At 62.8% G+C, this 12181-nt stretch overlaps 1 protein-coding gene across 1 annotated transcript in view; it reads right to left on the bottom strand.

Moving 5' to 3' along the window:
- Window positions 1-11940, bottom strand: part of LAMB2 (laminin subunit beta 2) — a 21651-nt gene extending 9711 nt beyond the window's left edge. Inside the window, exons 1-2 of the mRNA XM_010718600.3 lie at window positions 11394-11940; window positions 10738-10913 (exon numbers count right to left, since the gene is read on the bottom strand). Coding sequence (XP_010716902.2) covers window positions 10738-10913; window positions 11394-11532 — 315 coding nt within the window. The 5' untranslated portion in view covers window positions 11533-11940. The remainder of the gene's footprint in view (window positions 1-10737; window positions 10914-11393) is intronic.
- Between the last annotated feature and the right edge of the window lie 241 nt (window positions 11941-12181).

The following is a 12181-nucleotide window of genomic DNA, read 5'->3' as shown; positions in this document are numbered from 1 at the left end:
CGCCCGCTCCAGCGCCTGCAGCCGCATCGCCTTGGCCGCCATCGCCTGCTCGTTGGCCCCGAAGTGCTGCTCCAGCTCTGCAGGACGGCACGGGATGCAGGTTGGGCTGCGGGCACCGAGCGGGCAGCCCCTGTCCCACGCCGCCCCTTACCTTCCAGCCGCTTCTTGCTGCTGTTGGCCTTATCCAGCAGGTCCCTGGCCTCGGCCGTCAGCCGCGTCATGCGCTGTAGGGCCCCTCCGGCCACCCCTGCCATCCCACTCACCCGGTCCTTGAGCACCACGTAGCGCTGAGTCACCTGCGCCAAGTCCTGCGGGCACAGGGCACGGTGAGGACGAGCTCCTTGCATCACTTCCCACCTGCTGCGAGGCCGAGGCTCACCTGGCTGAGTGTCCTCGAGGCGGTGGTGGCACGCTGCGCCCCATCCTTGGCATCCTGTGCCAGGCGCCGGGCGTCTTGTCCGCGCTGCTGCAGGGCGGTGACGCGCTGTGCCAGCTCCCGCAGTCGCCGCTGCAGCCGTGACTCCTTGCCCTGCAGCGCCTGCAACTTGCGCTCCGCCTGGGTGCATAGGACATAGGTGGTGGGTAGGCACTGCGTGCCCATCAGGTACCGGTGGCGTGCCTGCATCACGCCCATAGCATTGGCTTTGCTCCCCTTGTGTGCCCACTCTGTTACCCACAGGGCCGAGGGGGTGTGCCAGGGTCCCCATCCCCAGCATCACCTCTCACCTCCCTGGCTTTGCCCTCAGCAGCCCGGATGCCATCCTTGGCGCTCCGCAAGGTGCTCCCAGCCGCCATCACCTGTGCCCGTGCCACCTGCAGTGCGAGCTGTGTCCCTGCCAGCTCATCCCTCACACCCTCCGCTCGCTCCCTGTGGCGATACAGACATCTCCAGCCCTGCTCAGGGCTCTGTCACCTTCCCCATCCAGCGCGTCGCCACTCACCTGGCATTCTGTCCCTGTGCCAGCAGCCCCTGTGCAGCCTCCAGCCCCTGTGCCGTGCTATTGAGCACTGTGTCCACCCCATCCAGCTGGCTGATGCTCTCCTGCATCTCCCGCAGCAGCTCCTGGATGTGTGCAGGGCTGCTGGGCAGGGAGATGTTCAGCACCTGCCGCGCCACCAGCTCGATGCTGCCTGGATCTGCACCCTCCTCTGCAGGACATTGGAGCAGGGTGAGCTCAGGGTGGGCTCCATGTCCCATACCATGCCTGGTGCCCACACACTGCTGGCCCTACCCGACAGGAAGGCCTTGATGCGGCGGATGAAGTCCCGCAACTGTGCTGTCGCCTTCTCTGTGCGGCTGCGAGCAGCCTGTGAGCGTTCCAACGCCTCCTCTGCACGGCTGCGGGCACCCCGTGCCAAGTCCTGAACCTCCTGCATCTGGAGTGTAACCAAGGAACACCAAGGGGTTTACAGTTGGGATGTGCAAGGGGCCATCACTGAGCCAGGAGTGGGCACAGGTGTGATGTTCAAGTGGGCACAAAGGGCCACGCATGGGAACCCAGCATATGGGGATGCCATCCTTACCTTCTGCGTCACGGCACTCAGCTGTCCCAGGGCCACCTCCAGCTGCTGTGAGGCATTGCGGGCGCTGCTCAGGGCTTGAGCTGACACGGGCAGGGCCCCTGTGCACCCCACACCCCCGCAGTGCCTAGTCCCTGCGCTGTCCCGGCACAGAGCTCCTCCACACAGTGATTCTGCACAGCTCCGGTCTCCAGGAGCCCCACAAATCTGCAGGGATCCAAAAGGTGGAGTTTGAATGGGCAGACTCTCATCCCAGTTGGCACAAGAGCCAAGTAACCCGTGTGTCACCTGTGATGTGGTCACCCCAAGCCATTTTTCCCCCGTCCCACTCTTACCTTCTCATTGATCCCGGCCACGCTGAGCCCTGACACCCGTTTCTGTGCCTCCCGCAGGGATTTCCGCTGTGCAGCCATGCTCCGGCGGAACGCATCGCCCCGCTGCTGCAGTGCCTGCTCAGCTGCCTGCTGCGTGGCCCGTGCTGCACTCAGCTCACCTGCCGTGCCATTGGCCACCACCTCTGCCTGCCGTGAGTCCTGTGCTGCCACCACGATGCTCTGGTATGACTCTGCAGGTACAGAGTGTCCCTCGAATCCCACCATGTTCCCAGCATCCTGTTATGGCTCCAGGATCAGCCATGTCCCTTGTGTCTCCCCATGTCCCGGGATCTCCTAAGTATCCACTGTCTCTCCATATTCGGAGTCCCACCACTTTCCCAAGGTCCCCCTGTTCCTATGACCCCCCCACATCCCCAGAGTCCTACCACGCACTCAGAATTAGGGCACAATTCTCCCAGTCCCAACTACACATCCAGCATCAGGGCACGACTCTCCCAGCCCCCATCCCCCCAGAAGCCTTCATTGGATGCCCTTACCCCTGAATCCTGCTGCTGTCACGGTGCCAAGGACAGCTTGCAGATGGGAGGTGGTTTGGTTAAGCCCACCCAACTCATGGCTCAGCCTGGCCAGGCGGCTGCGGTGCAGCACATCAGCCTGCTCCAGCTGATCCACGTGTTGCTCCAGCTCTTGAAATCTCTTCCAGAAGTTGTCCAGCTCTGTCCTATGGGGCAGAGAGCTCTCAAATACCTCTGGATGCCTAAAACCTCCCCCAGCCCACCGTGTGCACTTGCCTGCTGCCATCCAGCTGCCCGGCCAGCTCCTGCAGGAGGGGGCTGCTGGGGCTGCTCCCCTCACCCAGCAGCAGCTCTGCATGCTTCAGAGCCTCCTCCAGTGCTCGCAGGCGGGGGCTGAGTGGGGCTGCAGACCCTCCCTCAAGCAGGGCCCGTATCCGTGCCTCAAGGTGCTGCAGCCCATCCTGCAGGCTGCGCAGCGCTGCATCCCAGCGCCCAAAGCAGGGGTGGCATGGAGAGCAGCGAGGGAAGGCGGCCTGGTAGCCCCGCTGGCAGCGGTCGCAGCGCAGCCCCCCAAAGCCTGGCCGGCACTGGCACTGCCCACTGGCTTGGTCGCACTGTGGGCTCTCGGCGCCCAGCGGCTCACACTCGCAGGCTGTGGAGTTGGACACTGTCACTGCCTGAACTCTCCAGAGGCCTCTGTGTCCTCAGAGTGGCACTGTGTCCTCTGGGTCACCCATGGTTCCAGGATCCCATCACATACCCGGAGACTCACCGTGTCCCCATCCCATGTCCCCAGCATCACACTATGGCATCTGGTTCATCCCTATCACCAGGGTCCCACCACATTCTCATGAGCTCGTTATGTCCCTGAGGTCCTTCATATCCACAGGATCCTCTTCATGTTCCCAGGAATCTCCAGGTAGCCAAAATCTCACCCCATGTCCCCAGGACCCCCTGTGTCCCCAAGACTCCTCCTTCCCCAAAGTTCCCATATTCCCAGGAGCCACCATGTACACCAAAGCTCAACCCTTGTCCCAAAGGCACCCTGTTTCCCCAAGACCCCTCTTTCCTCAGGGTCCCCATGTCCCCATACACCCCACTGCCAGTCCCTGGCTAATGCTCTCACCTCGGCACTGCAGCTCAGGGTCTCCCCAGTGATTCTCCTGGCACTGGGAACAGACACGGCCACCAAAGCCAAGGTGGCAGCGGCACTGTCCCGTGACCTGCAGCAAGAGCAGGGTGCTCAGCCCACCCATTCTTACCCCCCAGAGGATGCAGAACCCATGCTGGGATGCTCACCTCGTCGCAAGCAGGGTGCGTGGCGTGCGTGGGATGGCATCCACAAGGCTGACAGCCCCCCGTTCCCCCCAGGTTCCAGAAGTTGGGCGCACAGCGGTCGCAGCTCCTGCCCACCACGTGGGCTCTGCAGGCGCAGGCTCCCGTAGCGCGGTCACAGCTGCAGGTGCCAGCGGTGCAGTGGGCAGATAGTGTTCCCCGCGGGTCACAGCTACAGCCTATGGGTGGTGGGCAGCCATGTGGGGCAGGGGGCTCAGCCTCACGCCATCCCAAGACCTCGCATGCCCACAGCCCCTGGCCCAACTCACGGCGACAGCTGCGCTGCAGGGCATTGCCGAAATAGCCGGGCTGGCATTGGGCGCAGCGGGGCCCGGCAGTGTGGTACAGGCAGCGGCGGCAGTGCCCTGTGTGTGGGTCACAGGCCCCCGGGTCGCTGGTGTCGATGTTGTTGTTGCACTGGCAGGGCCGGCACACTCCTCCCTCCATCTCCGGCGTCCCAAAGTAGCCCGGGGAGCAGCGGTCGCAGCGGGGCCCTGTGGGGACATGGGATGTGGCTGACAGGATCTCAGCCCTCTTGCTGGGGTCCTGCAGCATGGTACCTGTCTGCCCCTCACCGGTGTATCCGGGTGCGCAGAGGCACACGATGTGGCGGGTCTCCTCATCGGCATGGCAGGCACTCCCATGGTAGTGCCGTGTGCCGGGGTAGCCGGGGCAGGGACAAGGGCGGCACTGCTGCCCCGAGCCCAGCACCGGGTCTCCATAATAACCATCCTGGCACCTGTAAGGGCAGGAGTGAGGTCTCAGGTGTCCATCCCATCTATTTCATCAAATCCCATCCCATTAATCCTAACCTGTCCCATCCAATTCCATCATCCCGTTTTATTCCATCTCATCCCATCTTGTCTTATCCCATCCCATTCTCATCCTATCCCATCCCAAGTTACCCTACCCTATCCTACACCATCTCATCTCATCCCATCTTATCTCATCCCATCCATTTATTCTAACCCCACCTGATCCCATCCCATCTCATATAATCTAAACCTGTTCAATCTCATTCATCCTGTCCCACCCCATCTCATCAGTGCTGTAAGTATCATGCCATGCCGTGCCATGCCGAACTATCTCACCCAGCCACGCTCACCTCTCGCAGTGCCGGCCGGTGGTGTAGTCTCGGCAGTGCAGGCAGCTGCCTGTCCGCAGGTCGCACTCCTCGGCGTGCCCGTTGCACTGGCAGGGCCGGCAGCTGGGGAAGCCCCAGTGTCCTGGCTGGCAGCGGTCGCACTGTCGGCCCATAATGCCCGGCCGGCACCGGCACTGCCCACTGCCTGCATCACACAGCTGGGACACAGAGCCGTCTGGGGAGCATGCGCAGGCTGTGGAATGGCACAGTTCACGTCAGGGTGACCAGAGAACAAACATCCCAGTGGGATGGACAGACAGACAGCCACACAGACGGGGGTCCCATCCTGGCATGTCTGACACACCAGCAGACCCTGTTACTCACGGCTGCACCCGAGGGGTCCAAAGCCATAGCTGCGGGGTGCGCAGCGGTCACAGCGTCGGCCAAGGACGTGGGGCTTGCACTCACACTGCCCTGACAGCACCTGGCACACGCTGCTGCGGGAGCCCTGTGGGTCACACTGGCAGGCTGTGGGGCAACAGGGTTGTAGCTGGGAATGGGAATGCCATGCCACATGCTGCCACCAACCCCTGCCCTCTCCCACACCAGCTACTATCTGGCCTAGCTGTGCTGAGCATGGCTCTATCATAGCCCACTCACCCACCCACCCATGGCCCCTCATCCCTGCAGCCCCCGACTCACGCAGAGCTCCATCGTGCAGCACGGCTGAGACGCTGCAGATCAGGCGGGCACAGGCTTCAGCCAGGGTGTGTGGTGGGGCCATATGGAAAGCCTCCAGGCATCGGTAGCGCTCCAGCTCCTCGAGCCGCTGCACCGCTTCCGCTGCTGCCCCGTGGAAGCCCGGCAGCTCTGGCACACGTGGCAGCAGCACCAGCTGTGGGGCAGCGGGGAGGTGGTGGGGCTGTCCCCGGGAGTAGTTCCAACTCACCGACATCCCCAGCCCCACAGATGTCCCCATTCACATGCATGGCCCCATCCCATCAACATCTCCATCCTCATTCCCTGCTCCAGACCCTGCTGCAACACCAATCTCATTGCCTCCTCCATCTATACCCCCTTCATCTCCCTCTCCACCCTGTCCCATCTCTGTCCATCACCCTATGTGTGGTTCGCCCACCCCTGCCCATCTCCCCACCAGGTGTGGGGTGTGTTGGGACCCCCTTACTGAGTCGATGAGGATGAATGCACTGGGGTGGCGTTGGGTGACGCTGGCTCTCTGCAGCCGCACAGTTACCTCGTACGGGGTACTGGGCTCGAAGCAGAAGGGCCGGGACAGCAGCACATACCTGTAGAAAGGAAGGCATCGGGGCACAGGGAGATGGCCAGGACAATGTAGCAGGACCTGGCCACATTTATCACCCTGATTCCCCGACCTGTGTGGTAGAACTATCCCCCTTCCCATACCAGCCACATCCTATGCCCATCCCTCAATTCACACAAAGAAATGTAGTAGTGTTGTCCATCTTCCTGTCCTGATCCTACCTTCATCCTCATCCCTATCCTATCCCACCCCATTCCCAGTTCCATCTTCACTCCATCTCTTTATTTCATCCCACCACATCCTCTCACGCACATTTCCACCTTTATCCTATCTGCATTCCCATTCTCATCTCTATGCCCAGTCTCATTCCCATCTCTATCTCCAAACTCATGCCCATTCTCAAGCCCAACCTGTCCACACCCCCATCCCTATCCTCATTCCCACCTCCATCCTCAACCCATCCGATCCCCATCCATATCCCCAACCTCCTCCCTCTCCCCATCCCACCCCATCCCTATCCCCATCTCCTTTCCACCCCTATCCCATTCCCTCTCATCCCATCCCACCCTTTCCCCTTCTCCATCTCCATCCTTATCCAATCCACCCCCCAACCCCATCCCACCTCTGACTGTGGGGCAGCCCTTCACGGTACATCTGCTCTGAGGGCAGCAGGTTCCCACAGCGTGGGCTGGTGGGCAGCGCCCGGGAGCTGATGCTCACCACAGCCTCCCAGTCCTCGGCTGACTGCAATGGGATGCGAGGCCATCAGCACCGGCAGTGTCACACGTTGCACACTGGGGCATCCCGCAACCACTCTCACCTCAGGCTCGTAACGCAGCAGCAGCTCATACTCCATGGGGTAGGGCACGTTGTCTACATGGAATGTCAGCCCGGCTCCATCCCGCACACGGGCAAACCCCAGTCCAGTCCACGTCACCATGTGCCCGTCCCCATCTCGCACTATCGGCTCCACGTCGGGCTGGGCACGGCACCGCATGGCTCAGCCCCAGCCCAAGGCTGTGCGCTGCTGTGCCCCCTCCTCAACCCGAGGCTCACCTTGGGGGGCTGCTGCAGGCTGTGGCGTGGGGCTGCGTGGGGCTGGGGGGAGCGAGGAGGGCTGCGCTGGGGCCGAGCACGTGCCTTCCGCCCCGCTGGGTCCCCGTTGCGGTGCTGGGGGCAGTCCTGGGGCACCTCTGCCCGCACAGCGCCCTGCAGGGATGGGGACAGCCATGCATGGGAACGGTCACGTGTGGAGCACGGGGATAGCCATGCATGGAGCATGGGGATGGCCATACACAAGGCATGGGGCACCGTGGCAGCCCAGGATGAGGACAGACACTCACTGGGAGCTGGGGATGGCTGGGCCCGTGGCCCGTGGCTTGCTCAGCCTCGTAGGTGTAGTGGTCAAGGGGTGCGCAGAAGAAGCCGGGCTGCACCTGGTCACACTGCCGGCCCATGAGGTGGGGGCGGCAGGGACAGGCCCCATCCTCCATGGAGCACCTGGGGAATGGGCCCTTGTCCATCTTTCTGTCCAACTGTGCCTCACCCATCCCTCCCTGTCCCCAGCTCTCCACCTCCAGGCACAGAGATCCCTCCTTCCACGCCAGTCTGCCTCCACTGTGAAGCCCTGTCCCCATCCCTCCAGCAGTGGTCCCATCACTTCCATTCCACCCTGTCCCCACACCCATCCCTGTGTCCTCGTGCCCTGCTGGGCAGTACTGTGGGGTCTCACCTGTTGCTGTAAGCTCCCCCGAAGTCACAGGAGCAGGGCCGGCAGCCCCCTACATCATAGCTCAGGCCCCAGAACTCAGGCTGCAGTAAGATGGGACAGATAGGGAGTATGCGTGGGGCCATCCCAGCCCTGGGGGATGCCATGGGGCTGGGGAGAGCCAAGGCAATGGAGCACAGTGTGGAGTTGGGGCACTTACCACGCACTGGCTGCAGGAGCGCCCGGCCACGAAGCGCTTGCAGTAGCAGTCCCCGCTGATGGGGTCACAGGGGGAGCTGCCCGCTACCGTGCCCCGTGGGTCACACCGGCACGCTGCCCCGTGCACAAACACACACATGGTGGGCTGCCACACAGCACTGCCACCCACCACAACCCCCAGTGCACCCAGTGACGTTCAACCAGCAGCTCCACAGCCCTTCCTCCTTGCCCCACGGCCTTGAGTCCCCCTTGCACTATTGCTCATCCCCCCTTCCCTTGCCCTCCCTCCCTCTTTCCATCTCCAACTCTCCATGCCAATCCTACTTCCATCCCCATCATCCCCTCCCATTGCTTCATCACCTACTCATCCAGCTCTACCTTTCCATCCCCATCCCTGCATCCCCTGTCCCTTCATCCATATCTCCCCACCTCATCCGTTCATTTCCATTCTTCTTCAGTCCCCACTCCTACATCCCCATTGCTTCATCCCTAACCCATCCATCTTCACACTTCCATCTCTGGCCTCAACTCTCCAACTCAGGCCTTCTATCTCCATTCCTTCATTCCCCATCCCCACTCTTCCATTCTCATTCACACTCCTATCTCCATTCCCATTTCTTTATCCCCATCCCTCCATCCTTACTGCATCATCACTCACTCATTGACCTCTGTCCTCCATCTCCTTTCCCAAACCTATCCCTTCAGTTTCATCCCTCCATCCCCATCCCTCTTTCCGTATTCTCATTCCTTCATCCCCATCCTTACATCCCCATTCCTCCATCCCCATTCCCATTCCTTCGTCCCATCTTTTCATCCCCACTCCTTCACCCACATTCCTCCCTTTCCATCCCCATTCCTCCATCCCCACATCCATCCCCACACAAATCCTCCATCCCCACAGCCCATGCCCATCCCAGCCCCAGCTCACGCTGGCAGCCCTGAGGGTCTCCCTGGCTGAGGCCATAGGCTCCGTGCCGGCAGCGGTCACAGCGTGGCCCGGCCACGTTCTCCTTGCAGCGGCACTGCCCCGCGATCATGCCCAGCGCCACATCCGTGTGTGCATCACAGGCGCCGCCATCCAGCGATCCCGCCGGGTCGCAGTCACACGCTGCAGGGACATCGTGGCAGCTGGGGCGGGTGGCAGTGGGGGACACGGGGTTGGGGGCAACAGAGCCGGGGGCGGGCACTCACGGACGCAGGCGGTGGGAGCGCGGATATCGGAGCGCGGGTGCCGGTAATAGAAGGGCTTGCAGAGATGGCAGCGGCGGCCCATGGTGTTGTGCTGGCAGCCATCACACACGGCCCCGCTGGTGTTCCCGGTGGCCAGGAACACGGCCATGTCGAAGTGGCAGCGCCGTGAGTGCTCGTTGCAGTCGCATCCTGCAAGGACGGCACCCCTGGTACCCGACTCTGGCCTGCCACTTGCAGGACCCCAAATCCCAGCATGTGACGCAGGACCCCATGGCCCCGCACCGTGCCGGCTGCGGGCGCGTGGCACTCACGGCGGCAGGCGTTGGTGCTGGAGCCCTCAGCCGGGCGCCAGGGCAGCTCATGGTAGAAGTCCTCGCAGCGCTCACAGTTCAGCCCCTGCGTGTGGTGCTTGCAGACACAGCGCCCGTGGATCTGGGGGAGAGCATCTGGATCAGCCCAAAGAGTCACCCTGTGCCACGCCGTTCCGTGCCGCATCTCACCATGCCGGGGACAGATGGCGGAGCACCAGGTGCAGGGGCACACTCAGCGGCATGGCCATGGCAGAAACAGCTCCCACGCATCACCAGCTCATCCACAGCATAGTAGTATTTGTGAAGCACTTCCTGCCGTGAGTCCAGCAGGTTGTCCCCCAACGTGTGCAGCTTGGTGAGGTTCACCCGCAAGTTGGTGACACGCAGCAGCTCTGGGTAGCACAGGTGGCATCGTCAGTGCTCACTGTGCTGCCCCAGAGCACCGCATCTCATCCCTATGGACACTCACCCTGGATGTTGGGGCTGTATGGGTCCACCACTGGGATGGAGGGATCCAGCACTTTGAAGATGACCTGGAGGTGGGATGTAGCATGTCAGCACATTCCCCAGCCCAATCTCTCCATACCACTCAGCTGTACGCACCTCGCCGTGGCTGGAGGGCTCGATCTCAGAGTAGCGCTGCTCACACAGCACCTCGCCGATGTGCCCTGAGGGATGCGTGGGGATGCCAGGGAAGAGCTTGGAGCAGTTGTAGGCGAAGTAGCGGTACGCCTTCCAGCTGCGGCCAAAGTCGGCCGAGCGCTCCACCAGCATGGCTGCAGGGCGGAAGGTCTGCGGGGCACACATCAGATGGGGGCACACGGTGGGATAGGGACCGGTGGGTCATGGGGTCCATCCCACTGTGCCCCGCGCACCTACCTTGAACTTCATGATGAGGTGTGTGAAGTGGAACTCGCCCTCCAGATCCAGCTGGATGCTGACATGCTCGACGCCTGCAGGGACAGATGGTCTTGGCTAAGGCATGCAGCCCACGTGGGACACACGTGTGGGGTGGCCATACTCTCACCATTCTCCGACTGCCACCAGCTCCTCTCGCTGTGGGGGCCGTGCAGGTAGATGACATTCTCAATGCGGTGGCTCTCACGCAGGGTCGGGTTTCGTGAGTCACAAGTGAAGCATTTCTCAGAGTCCTGCATGGGCAGCATCAATCACCCTTGGGGCTGCACCAGCACATTTTGCCATGCTGTGCTGTGCTGTGCCGTGCCATAGGCTCACCTGGAGGTGGCTGACGATGCAGTACTCCTGGGGCCCCTGCAGCCCGCAGGTGGACGAGGCGCTGAGCTGCTGAGCTCTCCCCACCAGCAGGTTGCCGGTGGCCGGGTAGCAGCTGCCACGGGCACAGCCCTGGGATGGATCTGGCTCTTCCCAGCCCCCTGCTGCTGGCACCCCCGCTGCACAGAGCACAGAGACTGGGAGGACTGCGCCACAAACCCACACCCCATAGCCCTGTGCTACCCTACCCCCACCCTGCCCCATCCCCACATCCTGACCCACTGATGCAGCACGAAGCTCCGTGACCCGGAAAGATGCTGGCAGTGTGGCTGTGGCCTCATGACCGGGGGGCAGGGAGAGGGCCGGGAGGGCAGCGCCAGCAAGTGGGGCGCTTGGCTGGGGGCTGCTAGCAGGAAGGGATGGGGAGGGGGAGTGTGGGTGTTGCAAGCACTCGGCTCACAGAGTGGTGCCAGGGGGAGCCAGGAGCCAGGTCAGGTGCTTGCTAATCCTGCAGGGCTCAGCACAGCCCAGATTCCTCGCTGGGATTTGCAGTGCCCAGGCCCTCACCACATTAACATGGCCCTGTGACCCACAGCCCCCGCACAGGCCAGTGGTCCTGAGGCCACTGCAGCCCTAGGCACTGTGGGAGCAGCACTTACCCAGGAGGAGAGCGAGGACCAGGACATCCATGGGCAGCCACGGGCCCTGCCTGTGGGGCAAAGAGATGGGCTGCAGCATGGGGCAGCACTGCCTGGGCCTCTCCCAGCCCCACACACGCATCATCCATCTCTCAACCATGTCCCCAGCCCCATGGCTGCATCCCCACACCCCATCCTGCAGTCAGGGAGCACCTGTCCCTGCCTCTGTGTCCGCCTCTGGCACTAGTGTCCACATTGGGTCCCAGCACTGGACCAGGGACACCTGGGGACAAGAGTCAGCAGGGTTGGAGCAGGCCAGGCAAGGACATCCTGCAGCTGGCCGGGGTCCTGCTGTTAAATTTAGGCTCCTGTTGCGCTCTCTTCTCTGCCGTCACTGCCTCCTTCCAACCTTGCAATCACCACTGGATCAAAGCCCGACTCCGCGCCGCCCCAGCACAGCCTTCCTGTCCCCGCATGCAGCCACCCGGGGCTGGGGGACACCATGGGCCCATCCCAGCCGGACACCCGCGCTCTGCCCGGCGCCGGTCCCGCTCAACGCTGTGCCAATGGGCTGGAGAGGCAACACCGAGCGCTCCCCCAGCCCCGACCCCGGCCCGGCGGTACCTGGGTAGTGCAGCGATGCGCGAGGCCGGCGGTGAGAGCCCACCGCCCCGATCCGGGCGTGCAGAACTGAGCCGGGCGACGGGAGGCGATGGGAAAGCGGGCCGCCGGCCGGCCCCCCCGCACACACACAGACACACACGATTCTTATTCAAATGCGCTGCCCACTGAATGGGACGGCGGTCTCC

The sequence above is a fragment of the Meleagris gallopavo genome, chromosome 14 (assembly GCF_000146605.3).
Source record: "Meleagris gallopavo isolate NT-WF06-2002-E0010 breed Aviagen turkey brand Nicholas breeding stock chromosome 14, Turkey_5.1, whole genome shotgun sequence".
Classification (NCBI taxonomy): Eukaryota; Metazoa; Chordata; class Aves; order Galliformes; family Phasianidae; genus Meleagris; species Meleagris gallopavo.
Note: the sequence above shows the minus strand (reverse complement) of the source record. Positions and strands in the feature narration are given on the sequence as shown.